This window comes from Saccostrea cucullata, unplaced genomic scaffold (genome assembly GCF_032062105.1).
Source record: "Saccostrea cucullata isolate Sc308-1 unplaced genomic scaffold, CSIRO_AGI_Scuc_v1 ctg483, whole genome shotgun sequence".
NCBI lineage: Eukaryota > Metazoa > Mollusca > Bivalvia > Ostreida > Ostreidae > Saccostrea > Saccostrea cuccullata.
In genome coordinates this window covers 132501-152500 of record NW_026929240.1, presented here as the reverse complement: position 1 = coordinate 152500, position 20000 = coordinate 132501, and the positions used below count along the sequence as shown (strand labels likewise).

The 20000-nt window shown below is 33.9% G+C and overlaps 2 protein-coding genes across 2 annotated transcripts in view; both read left to right on the top strand.

Annotated features, from left to right (window-relative positions):
• Nucleotides 1-811: 811 nt before the first annotated feature.
• On the top strand, nucleotides 812-8959 carry LOC134280203 (uncharacterized). The gene is made up of 14 exons (XM_062762621.1): nucleotides 812-817; nucleotides 2550-2634; nucleotides 3066-3253; nucleotides 4597-4751; nucleotides 5081-5262; nucleotides 6213-6254; nucleotides 6473-6666; nucleotides 6977-7134; nucleotides 7307-7485; nucleotides 7609-7668; nucleotides 7820-8004; nucleotides 8189-8352; nucleotides 8522-8688; nucleotides 8904-8959. Exons 1-14 carry the CDS (start codon nucleotides 812-814, stop codon nucleotides 8957-8959), a joined length of 1821 nt encoding a protein of 606 aa, XP_062618605.1.
• Nucleotides 8960-9336: 377 nt separating this feature from the next.
• The window catches only part of LOC134280202 (SCO-spondin-like), an 18449-nt gene continuing 7785 nt past the window's right edge, over nucleotides 9337-20000 (top strand). The window contains exons 1-15 of the mRNA XM_062762620.1: nucleotides 9337-9445; nucleotides 9696-9866; nucleotides 9998-10171; nucleotides 10264-10437; nucleotides 10581-10777; nucleotides 10926-11091; nucleotides 14622-14786; nucleotides 15293-15403; nucleotides 15863-15976; nucleotides 16436-16591; nucleotides 16729-16839; nucleotides 17472-17585; nucleotides 17959-18138; nucleotides 18456-18626; nucleotides 18907-19077. Of these exons, the coding sequence (XP_062618604.1) occupies nucleotides 9391-9445; nucleotides 9696-9866; nucleotides 9998-10171; nucleotides 10264-10437; nucleotides 10581-10777; nucleotides 10926-11091; nucleotides 14622-14786; nucleotides 15293-15403; nucleotides 15863-15976; nucleotides 16436-16591; nucleotides 16729-16839; nucleotides 17472-17585; nucleotides 17959-18138; nucleotides 18456-18626; nucleotides 18907-19077 (2230 nt within the window). The 5' untranslated portion in view covers nucleotides 9337-9390. The remainder of the gene's footprint in view (nucleotides 9446-9695; nucleotides 9867-9997; nucleotides 10172-10263; nucleotides 10438-10580; nucleotides 10778-10925; nucleotides 11092-14621; nucleotides 14787-15292; nucleotides 15404-15862; nucleotides 15977-16435; nucleotides 16592-16728; nucleotides 16840-17471; nucleotides 17586-17958; nucleotides 18139-18455; nucleotides 18627-18906; nucleotides 19078-20000) is intronic.

Genomic DNA, 20000 nt, shown 5'->3' with positions numbered 1-20000 from the left:
TAGCTACCTTAATGTAACATACGAAAATTGCTAATTTTAGTGACCTGTTAAGTAATCGTCTTTGGTCTTGAGCCAGAATAATTCTGAAAGAAATACTTACAAATTAAAACCAGCTTTAAAGGCCGGTTGTCTAAAGTAGACCTCAATTTATTCCAGGGCAATAGGACAAGTTAATTTTACCTGAACTCAGCTAGGGCAAGCTTATACTTAATCGATTGAAAATACACACTGGAACTTTTTAAGAAATGATAGAAACGCTGTTGTATCTATCATTTCCAATATGAACTGTTTTTATTTTATTGTATAAGTCAGGTTAATCTTTTTTTTACTTTGTTGATATTTTTTAATAAAAAAAATATTAAATTATGATTTAAGATAGTAAAAGACAAATTATTTGCAATTTTACTTTGTTATATGTGAATGAAATCCGGCTAACACTTGTCAGTATGATATACCTTTGTCAAATTTTCATGATAATTTCTAAAAAGAAAAATTAAAAGGAAACTTAAAAAGATACACATAAACTAACTGTTTTGAAATAGATTTATACATACCTTTTGTCAAAGTCATTGAATGAACATTCAGTTTAAGGTATGAAAATCAAAGAATTATAAAAAGACTAAATAGACATTTTGAAAATAAATTGATCTTTTTGCCTGTTTTTAGCTTTTCTTCAGCCAATTAGTGCCATTATAAGAAATGAAAATCTCATATACATATATATGAATTTTGTTAAAAAATATTTAAAAATCTTTAGTGCCAATTAAAAAAAATGACCCGAGCGTAGAAAAAAATTATTTGGTATCTCAGGATGATGGTATGTACTGTCCGTTAAACCCTTTGTATGTTTAACGAGGTTCGCTCATCAGCTTTTCAGCAGATTTTTGCTTTGACATCTATTTTTTAAAAAAAACTCTGCATAATGTTTTAGTTTTTACTTATTTGGATATAAATATGGATTCTATAATGCTATTTAAACTATATTCTATTTAATTCTTTCAAACTATATTCAATTAAAAACCCATGGTTAAATGAATACATACAGTCAGAAACTGTATTTTGTGGCGGATGGTTTTTTTTTTCCGAAAAAAAAAGATTAATTTTTCCTCTTTCGGAGTATTCAGTATTGTTAAGTTTGGATACCTATTTTTGCATGCAGCCTGCATTAAGAATAACTTTGTGCAGTGAAATGTTTTTACTGGTCTTAAAATATATATTGAATAAACTTTCATGATTTTTTTCATCATATTTTGTAAAAAATTCAAATATATCGTTAATGTCATTGAAAAGAAACTGCACAATTTAAGCTTATATAAATTAGCAGTATTTTAAGTAATATCTAAAAATCAACATCAAAGACCCCCACTTGTTATATCATTTTCTTTATATAGACTATTAACCACTCTGCTTCATTTCAGAAAAAATGACATGTTACTTTTAAATTACTTTCTTGCTTTTCAAATTTTAAATACCAGAAATATATTATTTTCGAGTGCAGACTGGTCAAATAATTGACTATGCAAAGTTATTTGAAACTGTTTGTTACTACAATTCTAATGTGACTATTTAAGATGAAAAATTCATTTTGGATAAAACAAACTAAAGGACAAACTTTAAAAATTTAATTTATGTGTTAGAGGTATTTATAGTGCACAAAGGTCATATTGATTTCTAGATAGTGCTTTAAAAAGCGCACTGACCCCTTTTTTGTTTTGATTTATTATTAAGCTACATATATGTGTGTAGATAAATTTTAAAAATATTTTTGAAAATAATGTACACTTGACCAAAATACTTTTGATAACATTAGCCAACCTCCTTAAACGTAACATATTCCTAATTTAATAATCTTGAAAGCAAAAAAAAAAAAAAAAAAAAAAAATAGGTTGCAGATAGATTCCTGGCATTTAATAAAGTCAATGAAGTTTTAGAATTATGTTTGCTATTGAAAATATCTTGTGTCACTATTTTTAAAGTGTGTATTGTATCGGTATAATTGATACATTTTCTCAGTTGTTTGATGTAGTCTTTAACAGGAGTTAAGCCATAAACATAACAAAATAGTTAACATGAATATAAAATGATCATTTTCAAGTATATCTAGTAATTATCATTTGTACCTTGTAAAGATAGTATATATTTTCTGCTGGCTTTAAAACTTTCAGTCATGGTAAGAAATTTTAATAATATGTAAGCATTCAATATACTAATCTTATAAATAGATAAATAATGATTATAAATATATTTATAATTTTACATAATTACACAATGACACGAACATAAAAATATATTGTAATTTCTAAACTTTATTTTTTCACAATGCATAAATTGTATTCAAATATAGATTTTGTTTCATTGATGAAATCATTAATTTTATGTCAAAATAATCAATTCAAGAAATCCGATCAAATCGAGGCTTATTTGGTTCACCGTTTTTTTTTTTATCTATATGTATTTGAATTTATATAATCTCTCAAAAATGAAATCAGTAGTTAAAGTTCTACTATTGTTTATTTTATTGATTAATTATTTAATTTATTAATTTTCAGGCTGTCCAGTCGACAGTTTTGCTGTTTCTAGTTGCTTGCATCATCGGGTCAGCAATAGGTCAACTCTTCGACAACCACAGAGGGCGTATGTCAATTCTTATTGTATCTATAATTGAAAAACAAGAACCTAAGGATAAGTTTATTCTTAAATTAATTTAAACGTCAAAGTTGTTATTTTAATGTGAATTATGACAAACATCGAATTGATCATTATTTATAAAATCAAAAAAAAAAAAAAGAGAGATGAAATTCTCAATATATGAAATACATGTACATTAGGATATCTTGTTAACAAAAAAGATATGCATATAAATAGTAAGAAGATACATCTTTGTTCGATTAATTGTTTGCTTTGAGTTACAATCTTTGAATACCACCAATGAAATTTTAATACAAAAATTACCCAATTTCTCTCTTGTTGACAATAAATTCTGCAAAAGAATACATTTATTTATTATCAATTATCATCTTTAAAAAATCATCGATTCTAAAAAATCCAAAACCTTTTTTTTCTAGCCTGGAATGTAGTGTTCAAGCTCCCTAAAGGAGCGCGTCCCACGGGATACAGTAGTGTCAACGCCTTCTGGACAGCCAGCGGACATTACAACGGAGAAGACGTGTCGGCCATGAGAGACTTCAGCGCCGCCAGCAAAATCTACAAATCAAAATGGCTGGACGACTGGCAAAGCCGAAGCTTCTCCGCTGTAGGTTTACCCCCTCCCCTCCTCTCTTCCTCTCATTCATTCATTATTTGACGTACTTACATATCAAAAACAAACACTCCCAAAAGGCATAATTATTTCTTACAAGCAATACCAACAAATATGTTTTTGAATTAAGTGATTCCTTTTATGTATATACCATTGATAAAACTGGATGAATAGTTTAATAAACGTATGCATGCAAATATTTACATTTCCAATAAATTTCCCCATGATTCTCTACAAAATAAAATGCAGTATATTTAAGCATTGAAATCATATTTTTGGATGTCTTCGGTCCTATAACACACCTGGCCGTGCCGACAAATTGAATACCGCGCGTTAGCGCGGTATGATAATTCGTCGGCACGGCCAGGTGTGTTATAGGACCAAAGACATCCAAAAAAATGAATTCAGTGCTTATATTTACATTCTCTAATTTTCATTTTTCATAATTTCTTATTTCGTTAATCTTAAATGTTAATTTAGTGCCCTTCAAAACTGCCGAGGTTAATAGATGTAAGAGCCGTTTGTGACGTCAAATGACGTTAAATGACGTTTCATAGTTAAATTACGCAAACAAACATTGCGAGGAAAAAAATTGACAAATTAAGTCTTAATGCACATTACGTTAATTTTTACGTTAATTTTTCAAGATTATAGTTTTTCATTAAATTGAAATAAAACTTTTTACAGTTTGGTGTTAGTAGAGTATTGAAAATACATGTAGTTCCTACTGTGTATTCTAACGCGCGGTGACAAGGTTTCGCGGGTGTTATAGAAATTTGAACGTCGTGGATTTCTAGTAGATTTCATAAGGAAAATTACACTGAATGTCAATATTTTCTCATGAACTACATTAGGTATGTACCACAAATAAGCATGAATATCTTCATTGTTACGTCGTAATACCGCTCTTGACGTCAAAAAATATAGTGCACATTGTTTTGTTGTAAAAATAACAGTTGAATGGCGTAAATTTATGGCAAGTCATCGGAAAATAATGTAAATATAAGAAATGAATTTAATTTTTGAAGATTCATGAGGTATATGAACTACAAAGCTTCACGCCGGCATATTTATCATGAAGCGCTAACGCGCTTCGTGAAATATGCTGGCGTGAAGCGTCGTAGTTCATAACCTCTTGAATCTTCAAAAATCAAATTCATTTCTAAAATGAACATTTAACATCAGATACTTTGTAACCATATCTATTTTATGCTGCTATCATAGAAGAGTCGGAGGTATACATGTACATGTATATTGATTTTATCCTGTCTGTCTGACCGCACAATCTTTGACCTTCGCACGTTTTTCACACATTTTGTTTTCTTTTTTTTAATAAGGTCCGTCTGTCAGCTTACAAAGGCAATAAGGAGGTAGCATACGTGGTGTTTGACAGTATGGGAAAAAGTAAGAACGAGTGGCTGGACTGTGGACGAATCATTGACTCCAGCTACACTGATATTACAACGGCCACCAAAAACTACTGCGAAATGAAGTAGGTGACGTCATAAATTGTACATGTATTTTCAAATAAATAAAAAAAAACCGATTGATAAACTGATAAAAGTTTATTAAAATGATTTTAAAAACTACATTGTTTCCAAATTAAGCACCCTTAGCTCGAAATTATACTGTCACCGCAACCATGGACCTATATTCATGAACTAACTGTGAGCATATACACATAGGCCCATGACGCAACCATGTATTCTTCCCTTTCCCTATGGTAAAATGCCAGTAAGCAAAATCCCATCTTTTTTGTCTTTATGTACCAATGTACGCATAAAATTATCATTTATACATGAAATATGATTTCCCGTGTAGCCCTAACACCGGAAGACGTACCTTTTTCATTAATCACCAATATGGCGGCTGCACCTCCGACGCTGGTTGGTTCATGCTTAAAGATTATGACGCAACTTCCGAATGTACAGAATGGGACGTTATGGCGGGAACACCTTACTTCTATTACTCTGCTTCAACTACCAAAGAAAACTGGAGCTCAGGTAAAATCTTATAAATGATAAACTCAGATGAATCATACTTTGTATGTTTTGCAAGTGTTATGACTGAAGGAAAAATACAGTAACTAGTAATGCACATTATAATTGATCCCAAAATGCATATTCATATTTTCAGTTATACAAGAGGATTATGGTGACATTTTTGTGATGATAAAATGCATTAATTATTAATTTTATATCCAGTTGATTTAAGAAATAAAGTCCGCGTTTTCGTGAATGTTGCAGAATAACCTCCGTGGTCGAGAAATGTTGTTTGAAAGATAAAAGCCGAGGCGCTAGCCGAGGCTTTTATATTTCAAACAACATTTCGAGACCGAGGAGGTTATTCTGCATCATTCACGACAACAAGGACTTTATTTCTATTCTACCAAGTATGGTACAAACGCTAAATAAGGGATAATCGTTTCCTCTATAGAGAAACGAATTAGGTCACCCTGTCTAAATTACGCTGTTTCATTTAACACCAAAGGTAAAATTTGTTTGCTTACCTGTACATAGAATGCAGACGATCTGAGCTTTCGTTACATTTAAAATAGCCTTATTTAATTACTAATATGTTCGTAATGTGGATTGATCAGTTAAAAAGAATATACAATAACAAAATCATGTTCCTGTTTTACTGCTAAAATCACGTTGTTTAATGTGTAGGGAGGTCCGTGGAATAGCCTCGCTTAGCTATAAAAACCGACATTCATCCGCATCTTGATGCAATTTACAGTGTTTATACTGCAAAAGACGACACATCGATGCGGTCTAAACAAGTATTTCATTCTACAGCCCAAACATGCATTTGAATTGTTAAGATTTGATACGTGTTTCTGATCTGATAATTTTTTGATGACGTTCGTGATTTATTGGAGAATAATGTCCGGCGGTTTCCTTTGAAGTTTACGATAATCGTGGTAGAATTATTCTTCTTTTTCCCTTTCTAGGAAACAAAGGCACCGCTGACGCTATGGTTGTTTCTGTAATGGGTATGTACATACTGTAGGCAAAATTAAATAGGAAATGAGGGATATAAAAGTGTTTTGATAATGATACCTATTGCAACTCATTTTCCTACTTTGGATCAATGCATTTGCAATAAGTTTTATTTGAGCTACTTGTAAATTTTTATCGTGAAGGTTACTTTTGAACTAATTTTATTTATCGCTTAATTCATGTATAAAACTAATAAATTTTACTCACACAGCCTGGGACATGGTATTTAAGGCGGTGGAGGGCGTGGTTCCTCCCCAGGGTGGCCTGAGACAGCTGTGGTACTCCTCCGACACCCTGAACAGTGACAACCCCTCCGCTCAGACCCTCACCAAGGCACCGAACCTCGTGTACAAGTCCAAGAATGTAGAGACCTGGAGAAGCATTCCGGGATTTTTCATCGAAAGCGTAAGGAACTCAAATTATTTTTGCTGGACTATTTAAACATCATTGAATATAATGGTAGACCATACATCCTCACAATGTTAGGGGTCATGAACCCGATAGTGGAATATGATCTATCCTCACAATGCCACGGGTCAGGAACCCGCTCATCCAATGAGTGCGCCGTCCACCTTGAAGGTGTCAGGATGGTCAATAGTTCTTAAGTTAGCCATGGTATGATAAGGTCGTTGTGGTATGCTGCACTCTGGTGCTTTTATTTCTTTCTTTAAGTTCTTGATTTTTGACAAATGTAATTTGCTATGTTTTTTTTCAGGTAAAATACGCATACTTTACCAACGGCGTAGAGGTTGCCTTTATCATTTTTGACGGACGTGACGCCGACAAGAATGGTTGGTTCAACGACGACAGAATTCTTTACTCCTACTGGAACGATATCATTGGGTACACAAAGGTCGGCTCCAGCATTGATGGGTACGTCATCAATTTTGATAAAAATTCTGATAGATAGCAATTAATCTAGCTGCAAACCTTGGCGAATCGGCCGAGGTGTGCCGAGTGAAATAACAGTGGATTTTTTTCTTTTTGGATAAAATTTCAAGAAATCGTCAGTTGGAAAATGTTTCTTTTCTTTTTTTCAAAATAGCGATGGTACACGACGATTCTGTGTTCATAAGGAACACGGAGGATGTCCGAATGACAAAGCTTGGATGAACATTCTGGACTCCTCGGATTCTTCCACGCCTTGCTCATGGGATCAAAACGTCAGACCTAGACCATATTTCCTTTACAGTAACAAGAAAACATGGGCACTTTGTCAAGCTAGTGAGTTATAAGTATTTTGAAGTATTAGTAAGGATTTTTGTTCATCCATCGCTATGCCAAGGTATTTTTATTAATAAAGATTGGTGCTCCGTTTAGCTGACATCAAAGATATCTTTTTTTCAGATAATGCTTGGAATCAAGCCGAGTTTCCTGCAGCTGAAACAATGGCAATTTTTGTAAAAGGTAACAACTGAGAATTCTGAGTAAGGTTACCTATAAGAGAGGGGCCCATTTTCTCTATAATTATCAATTTCTTTAAAACGTAAGTCGTTTAACGTAAGTTGTTTTGAAATTATGTTGATTCTATTTTCTGTAATTTTTTTTCGATTCCAAGGTTGGCGAATGGTGATGAAGATTGCCCATACAGTGTCCATTGCACCGGCGACTTCCGTGTACGACTTGTGGACCGGTACTTACACTCTTAACGAATTTGACGCAGACGCTCTGACCATTGGTACAGGCACAAAAACATACAAGTCCAGCGTTGTCGATAACTGGGGAAACTATCAGATATCTGCTGTAAGAATAAAATCTAAGATCGTATACAGCATTTGGAAAACAAATTCAAATGGATATAAGCACATGTAAAAAGCCATATCAAACATATTCTCTGTCACTAAGTTCGTATAGCTTTATGGCATGTTAGTAATGAATTTTATTCTTTGCATTTTAAATTAATTCATCTTCAATTATCAAATATTAGGTGAGAGTAAGCTATTACTCGAAGGGCAAAGAAACCGGTTATGCAGTGTTTGATACACACGGTGTCGCTGACAAAAACAGCTGGTTTGACTGTAGTAGAATTCTGTATTCATCTTATAGTGACCTGACCCGCCTTAAGGCTGTGTCTTATTGTGGAATCCCAGGGTAAGAAAACCTGGCACTTTCTTAAGTTCAATATCAAAGTCTACATGTACATATTATAAAATAAATAAGAATATTACAAATCAGTAATATCAAAAAGACAAACTTGAAACCAGGCTAAGTACTCAGTGAAAGTGCACATTACTAAAATCTCACCTTTTTTTCAATTCAGAGATGGATCTCTAAAAAGACGTTTCTTCATTCAAAACAACTACGGTGGATGCGGGAATGATGCTGGTTGGTTCCTTGTGGTGGAAGGTGACGCATGCGCATGGGAGCGCAGAACCACTCGCCCCTACTTCCTGTACAGCGGCCTACCAGGGCGGGATTTACAAGATAGTCAGTTTTATTTTTCTTTAAATCTGATAAATAAATTTTAAAAAAATGAAGTCACGGTTTCATTATGTTAAACTTTAAACTACTAGTGTATTATTTAAGAAATAAGTGGTATCAGTTTTGTAATGCATGCACAATGATATTAATATCAATATCATAGTAACGTGCAAAATATTTAAAAGTAAATTTGACATACCATACAAACACTTTTTTTCCAGACATGGTTATTGCGGACCTGTTCCTCATTTCCGTTGGTAAGTTGTTGAAAGTATAGACCAAAATATGTTTTATAGCATTGATTAAAAAATATTACTCGGATATCATATAAACAATGAAACTACAGTGGGGCCTCATTTATCCGGACGCTTTGGTTCCTAGTCAATTTGTCTGGATATGAGAAGCGTCCGGATACCTGAATCATCAGTTAAACAAGACTAAATAATGTTAAAAAATTCCGTTCCAATGAAGAATCGTCCGGATACTGCAGCATCCGGATATCTAAGGTCCACTGTATTCAAATAATTAAACCATAAACCTTGTAGTCTTACACCTTTTGTACATTCATTAAAATTGTCTTTTACTGCTTTTGAGTTGGGCGTCAACTTTAATTTTCAGATTTAGTTGAACATGAATCATATCTATTTAGTTATGGACAATTGTTACCCCAACCCTTGTCAAAATGGTGGCACGTGCTATAACGAGGGAATGGACTACACGTGCACGTGTACTGGAGATTGGCTCGGTCAAAGGTGCACTGATAGTAAGTTGTATTCTCCTTTTTCGCCAAACAGATAATGTGGAATCCACAGGCTTTAACATCGACTAAGATATTTTAAGATGTAAATCAAAACATTGCTTGTGTGATTTAAGTTTCAATTTCCATGTTTTTGTACATAAAGACTAGCAGCAAGCTCATCTGAGCGCGCTTTCTAGAAGTTACTTCTCCTATAGCGAGTTGTTTAAGATATTATATTATCTTTATATTTAACATGAATAACGATTTCAAACAGAAAATGGCGCTTGGGGATCATGGGGTTCATACGGCGCATGCTCCAAAACTTGCGGAACCGGAAAGAAGACAAGAACAAGGACATGTGACAATCCTGCTCCTCTTGGTAACGGCGCCACTTGTCCTGGTGACGTCAGTGAAGATGCCGACTGCAACACGCAACCATGCCCAAGTATATATTTTTCTTTGTCCTGTTATATGAATGGCTATAAAGTTAATATTCATTAGAAATTTCGAGAACCATTTGTGTATAAAAGAGATGATAGTATGAAAAAGGAGGTTGAATATATTTTTCTCTGATAGTTGATGGCATGTGGGGAAGTTGGGGATCATGGGGCACTTGTTCAACTACTTGCGGTGGAGGTAACCAAAATCGTACTCGGACCTGTACCAACCCACAACCTCAACATGGAGGTAACGACTGCGTTGGAAATGCTCAGGACACGCCCCAATCCTGTAGTACAAACCCATGCCCTAGTAAGTCATTGTTACAAAAATAACCTTTTCCCTATTTAATAAAGGTTCTTTTTGATATATTTAAGGGACTACGGCATTTCATTGATTTTCAGTCGATGGTGAGTGGGCGAGCTGGGGAACCTGGGACACGTGTTCTGTCACATGCGGGGGAGGAACACAGGGGCGAAATAGAACATGTACAGATCCGGCCCCTCAATATGGCGGAAAAGACTGCGTGGGTAGTTACACGGATTCACCTCGTGACTGCAATACTCAAGTCTGCATCAGTATGTGTTGATTTCTTCTGCGTTCTTAAGTCTTAAGTTTTGAGGGGAAAATCTGTTTTATTTCCCAGCAATTTGAGTCTGAGAATAATGAAAAAAAATTAATGACTTCAAGCTTTGAAAACATACCTATTTTTTTTTAATAGTTGATGGATCATGGGGAAGTTGGGCTTCTTGGGGCACGTGCACGAAGACTTGCGGAGGAGGAGAGTGGTCCAGATCACGCACGTGTGATAACCCAGCACCTGCGAACGGAGGAAAAGATTGTGTGGGTGCCATGTCTGAATTCAATGACTGTAACACAGCCGCGTGCCCAACGGTGGCCGCAGGACAATACCAACAGGTGCATGGTGTTTTATCCCTCTTTCTACGTATACACGACTGTATATAATTATAATTTGTTTCAAGAAATTAAAAAAAAGTAAGCACTGTTACAGTAAAGATTTCGCTTAATGTGGAGAAATTGTAAAATTATTTAATGCGTTTTTCAGATGTGTCCATCCGGGTATTTTACCTGTGAGACTGGTTCGATGAGCTGCATTCAAGAGTCATTCAAGTGTGACTGCTCCAGTGACTGCGACGACGGAAGTGACGAAACAGAAGGCTACGCCGGATGTCCCGCTACACAGGCAGCCATGTGCATGGCGGAGAACTCTAGTAAGTGTTCCGCTAGTAGAAATTGATGCAATTTGCATTTTTGAAAATATTTTTCTTGGTCCTATTTTTCAATTTCATATCGGTCACGGTAGCATAGTGGTAGATCGTTCGCTTCTTGATCGCGAGGCCCGGTTTCGATTCCCGTTCGCGGTTCGGCGTCATACCTTACACGTAAACATAGATTATGACTGTTCCTTCGCCAAGTGCTCGGTACTAGTAGTGAAAGTCACGGGTCTTTCATATATGACCTCAAAAAGGTAGGTCTCGTGTCACGGTAGGCGTTGACACGATAATAAAGAACCCTCACAGCTCAGTGGCTCTGAGTGCCGAGTATAGGTCTCAATTTAAAACGCTTCACCGGCATACAGTGAGTGAAAGATTCTCGAGAGGGACATTAAACAACATACAATCAATCAATCAATGTCATATTGCAAAGAAGTTTTTGAGTGGATGGATTCATTCCTTTTGCGGTTCAGTTTATGGTTCCTAGCTATAAACTGTCGTAATTTGAATCAAAAGTACAGTTAAAAATTAAAGCGACAATAAAATTAAACTGTTCGAAGTCCAAAAATGAACCCCCCTCCCAACCCCCCAAAAATCACTAAATAAAAATGTTTTGATTTTCTTTTAGGTACAACAATGTTGTTCTCACTAGCTCTGACGATGGTGGCTGCTGTCATCGCCACTTTGTTGTAGTCCATGGAAACAAAAAGGAAGAGCATACTAAAAAACGATCCTGTATACAAATCTGTTTCCGAAAAATAAAATCATACATCGAAAAAAAAAGTTTGTTTTCCTTTTTCTTACATACTATGCAGAGTTCTGTAAATTTATTCATCCTGACGTGTAATGATGTGACTTTTTCTGCAACAGAGATGGCGTATCAATAAAATTAAAGGTACATAGACACAGATTTGAAGTTAATATTTTCTGTATAATATCACGAATCATACAGTGTAATAGCATTTCACACGAAAATATGTTAAAAATCTTATTTCATCTAAAAGTTATAACAACTTCAAATTTTTGGATGGATTTGATTGACACATCCTAGCACTTTCACAAATTTTAATTTTATTCTTAATACTTAGGGGGAAAAAATATTTTCGTGTGTAATGCTTCTGCAACATATAAGTCGTGATTTTATACAGAAAATTTGAGAAAATATCAACTTCAAATCTGTGCCTATGCACCTTTGATACTTGAAAGAATAGTAGATACAAAGTACATGCATTTTTTATTTTGTGGTTATGCGAAAAGCATGAAAATTGTTACAAGTTTAAAAGATACAATGAAATTATTAAAACTTTCCATCCTGCAAAAATGGATGAAAATTTATGTAATTTACATTGTCTTTCATAATTTGTTTTTTCTCACTTTGCTGGTTGCGTTATAGATATGTGAATGATTAAATACACATTAGGAAATATATCCCTTGTATTGATATTACATTAAGTTACTTGACGGTCAGTGAAATGTTAAGCACCCCAAAGTCTTGGTTAAAGAAGAGGTCAATAAATGGATTTAACTTGTTGGTCTAGTTTTCTTTAAAAATAATGAAATCGTATTAAGATATCAAACATCTAAAACACATATTAAAGAGATCTGACATACGTTTGAACAAAAACATGTCCATTAGTGCACAAACGTGTTTTTTATTGTCTTGTTATAATAAATACTGGAGTAAACAATTTCTTTTGAATGAATTTGGAAAAAACAATAATGGAATCTATAGTTGTGATATGACATATACTTAAACATGATCCCAGCCGATATTTAAAAACTTTAAGAGCCCCTTTTTCTATTTTTTCCTTATTATTATTTTTTTTTGGGGGGTTACATCATAAATTCAAATGGACAAATAGGATTAAATTTGACCTTAGAAGATTATATAAACCAGGTATACACTAAGTAGTTCGAGGGATAAATGTTCGGACTGTGCTGAATTTCTTTGTTGAGATTAACTGCTTACATAATAACGATTCTAAAATCTTTAAGATCATTGTAACCCTAATCTAACATCTATTTATGTGTGTGTACTTTTTAATTGGGTCACATTGGATTAAAAAAATGCCTTTTTTTCTTTAAAATAAAGATTAATTTTTTAACTTTAACATTTGATTAGTGTGCATCCATATGATTGGCGAGACAAGGTTTACTCAGTCGCCATGGTAATGTTTTGAATTTATTTATTCATTTATCTAATATTTAAAATATTTTTGATTATTTTGATTTTATTTTACACAGATATGAAATATTCTAAGTATTTTGATATCTGTTCAATTTTTGATTTTTTAATTTTTTTTAAAATTTTTATTCATTTTTTTTTTTTATTTTTATTTATTTTTTTTCATTTTTTTTTACAATTTATTCAATTCAAAAATTAAAAAAAATCAGAATTTTACTTTAGAATGTAAAATTTTGTAAAACAGAATCGTTTTAATTATGCCCATATCTAAAAATTTAAAATGGATACCAATAAAATATAAAAATATATTCAGAAAATTTCATAGATAGAATAATTTTGAAATAGATACGTTTACTTGGATCCAAAAAAGTTCTTTTTTTTTATTCTAAAACCTTGTTCTCCATCTAGTGAACAACAACAAAAATAAAAACGAAATAAACTAACTTACAGGCTATTTTAAAAATTGAAGCAAAATAATTTTGATATATTCGTACATATTTATTTTTCAATCAAAATTATATTATTTACATTGCGACCTTGTTGAACTAGCTTTTTCTTTTGAAATTAGTTTGTCTTGTAAACGCCAAAAATATAATGCTGATAATATACACAGTGAAGAATAAGAAATTTTTATTTCACAGATTGAGCAAAAGCTGTCATCGAACAACATTTTTGCACTCCTTTGCTTGCTTCTTTTTGCTGGTAAGTATACGTAAGTTTATTTCAAGTACAGGAGCAAAAATTTATACAGTGTGGAAGAAGCAAGAGCTCACGCTTGAGAAATTTGAGAAAATAGTTTGGAAAAAATACGCTCAAGAAAGTTTGTGAGAAACAAAAAAATTTGCAAAAAAAAAAAAAAAAAAGATTGTCAAACAATAATTTAAACGGGAATTTCATGATAAGCTAGTGTAGAAAGTATTTAATATTTAAAAAAAAAATAGTGATACGGGACAACCTCGGAAAGAATATTTCCGAACTTGCATACCCTTTCCCTTTAAAGCTATCTACAGATTTTTTTTGTTTTAAATGGTGGGGGATTTCCACCTAAATTTATATCTGAAATAAAAAAAAAAACTTTTTGTGCTAGTTTTTGAGGTATTCAATAAAAATAAAAGAAAATCCCATGGAGAATCATGTATATAAAATTACCCCATGAAAAATCCCACAGACACCCCAAGGGGTTTTAAATTTACCCCATGGGTAAAATATACCAATATAACTTTTAATGGGGTTTAACCTCATATATGACTAAAAATTTCCTGTGAGTTTTCCCCCCTACATTATTTTTTATTTATATATAATCCAACATCAAATTGATATTTAACGTTTTTCATTATTGTAGGTTGTACTTATGCTTACTGTCCAAGCGGATGGTCTAAGTATGGCAACAACTGTTACAAACTCTTCACGAGTAAAAAGGAGTGGTCAGTGGCTGGCAGAGATTGCCAACGTTACGGAGCAAATCTCGTCAGTGTCGAGACTTCCGGGGAAAACTATTTTGTAGAAGGTGAGCTTTTGAGCTTGAGTACTGCCCGTAATTTCCATATTTTATGTAAATGCTTTTAAACAAAAGGAAATTTTTCCGTTGATGTATTTTTCGTAGGACTAAATTGGCAATTCTAATATTTGCAACCTAAAAAAAATTCTCAAAACGAACAAAAGAAAATAATACTAAATTTGAAAGTATTTATTTTAAAAAACGTTTTAACATGTTTAATGTGAAATGAAAATTTCATTTCTGCATGAAAACTTAAAGTTTTTGTTAATTCTTTGTTCTCTCAAATAATACGGCTAATGTCCATGTAAACGTGCGTCCGTGTAAGCCAGTTTACAACTGAAAGTTTTTACACGGCCTTTATTATTTTTTTAAAGAAGTCAGTTATTTCGTATTTATACGTAGAATGATCTATCTTGGGCGAAAAGGGAGAAAAATCAGCTCAAAATTCATTTATTAATTTATCACATGCCTTCTATTGGAAATATGCTAATAATCTGATATTAATGTATTTTAAGGTCTCATTGGTCGATATACAGTCTGGACCAGCGGATCTGACCGGAACTACGAGGGAGCCTGGGCGTGGTACAGCGGATACGGAAAGTGGTCGTACACAAAGTGGCACAGAGGTTTGTAATTACGGAGCATGCGTGAACGTGCTCGTTTGTTTATGGGGTGAGAGTGCGCATGCGTTACGGAAGTTAAACAAGTACGCTTGTAAATCATTCATATCGGATTCGATATGTTTTTTAAAATTGCGGGAGGGTGTTCTAACTAATTGCGGTGCCCTTATTTGAAATAAAGAGAAGTTTATAATACAAGAAATATTTTAAGAATACCACTGCAATTGAAACTGAAGGCTTTCAAATAAAAACAAAGGTTCCTTAAGCTATATTTCTTCGTATTTCTGCTACTTGCAATTTTTTCTCTCTCTCGGTAGAATAGGGTGTCGTTTTTAATTAAATCATTTTACCAGATTTTAATAGAACATTTGCTAAGTCTGTTAATGTCAAACTTAAGAAGAAGGGATGCGTACACGAAAGTCCCATATTGACTGAAAAATTCTAAAAGAAAATTGATTATTTAAGGTGAACCTAATAACTGTTGTGGAGGCGAACACTGTTTGCAGATCTATGAGAATCGGAGGGGATGGAACGATTTACCATGTAACCGAGCCCTGGCCTATGTTTGTGAAATCCATTGTAAGTACAAGTATCTATGAATTTTTCTTTCTGCATATATGTACCTGTAACTGACATTTTTAATATTACTAGTGTTAAAAGTCAAAGCAATTAATGACAAACACGAGGGGAAACGCTCATAAAGAGAAACTGTCAGTTTATTTTACTAGTAATTCATAAAGTTTTTGAATTTATACCAATTACTTACCTGTTAGCTGCAGAAATGAAGCTCTCTTCTTAAGAAAAATCGGACAGATAAAGTTTCATCCGTCCGAATTTTCTCAACGCAGAGTGTTACAATTCTGCAGCTACTTACCTCTCTGTTTAGTCCATGGAGTTAACTATAAGGCATCGTCGCAAACCACGGTAAAACTTTACGATCCCCTTACATTCTGGAGGGAGCTATATGCGGACTACTAACAGTGGCTTGCGATGATGACTATCAGGCTGTTTATAAGGATCTCCTGTCTGGATTTGTAGATGGAACATCCAGCTGCAGCGGTTGGCATCAGAGGGGCAACAGGTGCTACAGGATGTTTGGAAAGACTAACTGGATAACTGCCCTGAGAACATGTCAGAACAACGGAGCTAATCTAGTCAGCATCGACGATAGCGGAGAACAGAGTTACATAGAAGGTTGGGCGGGAAGTTCTTATAATTTTACCATCTTTGGAGATAAAAGATACGTTTTATGAACATGTATATTACGCATGCGCATAAGAAATTTGACATTGGTTTCTTTTTTTTTTGTTATTTCATGGGTCTATTTTTAGGATTAATTGGAGGAAACAGTGTGTGGACCAGTGGTATTGACGGAAATAAGGAAGGATATTGGTTCTTTGCTAGCGGAACACGGTCCTGGTCCTATACCAAGTGGAACAGAGGTTTGTTTGATCCTAAAACTCAGAATCCCATGGGAGAATGGTGGGATTTTCAGTCTGACATCTGACATTTTTTCTCCCATAGGAGAATGTAGGGATAGTTGGTGGGACTGAAAATCCCACCATTCTCCCATGGGATTCTGAGTTTTAGGACTTCATATCTTTAGAAGTGGAGATGTTTGCGAGTTCAACATAAGATCCTGGAATACTGCGAAGAAATCCCACCAAGTGATGTTAAAATATTTTTGATATCATTATTAGAAATGGTAGTAAAAAGTCTGGACTATGTCGTGTCCAGAGTTAAATGTACTGTTCATAATCTTTCTTAATCTGTCCTGATGTAGAAAACAATTTGATATTCATTTCTTGGAAACCTTGATATATGTTTTGGCAATATAATAATCTTTTCCAAAAAATCTACCTGACATTGTGTATTTAATAATTGAGACATACATAATTTCAATTTAAACATAAATTTTGTTGTAAATTTGGAATTTTTTTTTAATTTGAAAATCATATACATATATGTAGATGCGATCCTTTCTCACGAAAAGAATTACATGTATCATTCACTAGAGAGTTTATGAACGTTAATTAATAGTGTTCTTTTATATAATAAATTAATTTGACAACAGGTGAACCAAATAATTCTGGAGGCGAACACTGTATCCACGTTCTGACCAATAGGAATGGTTGGAATGATCTTCCATGCACACACACCAGTATCTATACCATGTGTGAAAAACCAGGTAAGTGACCTCATGGTTTATACATGTAACATTGCTTGAGGAACTTTTTTTCCATCGATATTGGTAACCGTGAGAGATGATCAAGGCAAAACTACCTTAAGGAAGCTTGGGGTTAACAAATGAAGCATCAGATATATGTACAGTCTATTTCACTTTTTTAAAGGTATGATATAATTAATGTTGGCTGTCAACCATCATTTGGCATATTCTAATCTTATAATATCTTTATATGGAGCTCTTCTTCTAAAGGAGATCAAAATAGTCTGAAAATGGCCACAACCATCCAGTCCTCTTAATGACTGAATGCGTAATACTTTGCAAGCCTCTGTTGAATTATTACGTAATTTGTTCGTACAATTGTCTTTATATACAGCACCGAGAGTCAATGGAAACTGGGGTTCGTGGGGATCCTATGGGAGTTGCACCAGGTCTTGTGGGTCAGGTACCCAGACCCGCCGCAGGTCATGTAACAACCCCGCCCCATCTAATGGAGGGTCAACTTGTCCTGGGTCCTCCTCCAGTTCACGAAGTTGTAACACACATTCATGCGCAGGTAAGTTATGTAAAAAATGTTGTATTACAATGCAATATCCTCAAATAGGTACATAAACATGTTTTGTAGAAACAAAAATCCTTTTGAGAGGAATCTGTAGAATAGGACTATACTGAGGTTATAAGACGTTCCAAATATCCAAAACCATGCATCCATGTCGCAAATTAAATTGAATTCACGCTAAAATTTCTACTTATATGTATAAACTGCAAAGGGAATACGCTTCAAATTTATTTTAGAATCCATTTCCTATTTTTTTTTTACATTACACAATGCCATAAAAATTAGTCTTTCTTGTACATCCTTAATTCTTACAGTTCACGGTAATTGGGGCAGTTGGGGTGGATATGGGTCTTGTACCAAGTCTTGTGGAAGTGGCACCAAAACCAGAAGGAGGTCATGTAACAACCCCGCCCCCGCCCACGGAGGACGGAACTGTGGCGGATCGTCCACCCACACCGTGTCTTGTAATACTCACAGCTGTCCAGGTATGTAAAATATGGTTTATTATCCTTAAATTAATTCGACTTTGGTCTTCATAACGATTTTTAAATAGTATAAATTATTGAAGTTCGTGTGTGAGACATATGTAAGATTATTTAGACAAAATAATATCTTGTGCATCAAAATATTGCTATAATTACACACTTTATTAGTTATATTTGAATAATTGCATACACTGTAAATAATGATTTCAAATGCAGATATGTGTTGCGATATCCTACAATATGAAGTTAAAAAATAAAGACTAAAATTTCCTTGTTTCAGTCCACGGTAACTGGGGTAGTTGGGGAAGCTATGGATCTTGTACCAGGTCTTGTGCTGGCGGCACCAAAACCAGAAGGAGGTCATGTAACAACCCCGCCCCCGCTCATGGCGGAAATAATTGTGGCGGATCTTCCACCCACACCGTGTCTTGTAACACACATAATTGTCCAAGTAAGTTTTTGTTAAATCCTGAATATAACTGTATGAAATTGGAGATTTCTTGTGATACCTTGACCAGAAAGATAAATTTCTTGTGCACAAAGTTACAGATATGTAGCGTGCATAGGCGTCGGAACCGGGGGGGGGGGGGGGGGTGGAAAGATATACCTAATAGAATAGAATAGAATATTTATTCAACCAATTTGGGCCCACAGTGGAGCATACAGAACAGTGTCCAAAATCATCACAGTTATACATATACAAAACAGAACAAAACAAACATTGTATAATGAACAGAGAGTTAGCTATCTTCTTTTAGGATGTATAGAATGTACATTATAAGTTGCCTATGTATAATATCTGCAATATGCCTATATTGAACTATGTTGTTTTCTCTTATTAAAATTTGCATTTAAAAGTTGGCATAATAAAACAACAAACTCAGAATCTTCATTTGACATAATCCATGTAAACAGGTCAACATTGTTAATTAAGCCGTATTAAATTAGGAAAGGTTTTAAAGATTTTATCTAAAAACTCTCTTCTTGAATCATTATAAAGTGGACATTCTAGCAAAAAATGCAATTCATCCTCAGTTGGACTTGAGGTGGAGTAACGACAGACTCTCTCACACCTAGGAAGAATTTCATTTTTACCACATTTATTAAGTTTCCTTTCATATCTACCCGTTTCTACCCTTAAACAATGATTACTAATTCTGAATTTTGCTATAATTACACATTGTCTCGGTTTTTCATATTCAAGTATTTTTCAAAATAAAAAGACCTTTTATACTTAAAATATGTATTTAATTTACCAAAGCCTTCCAAATAATTGGTACGAATATCGTTCCAAGTGTTTAAAAAACTATTATTGAGTTGTCTTTTCATGTACAACTTAAATTTGTTTTCACTTCGTTTTTTACAAAGGGACAA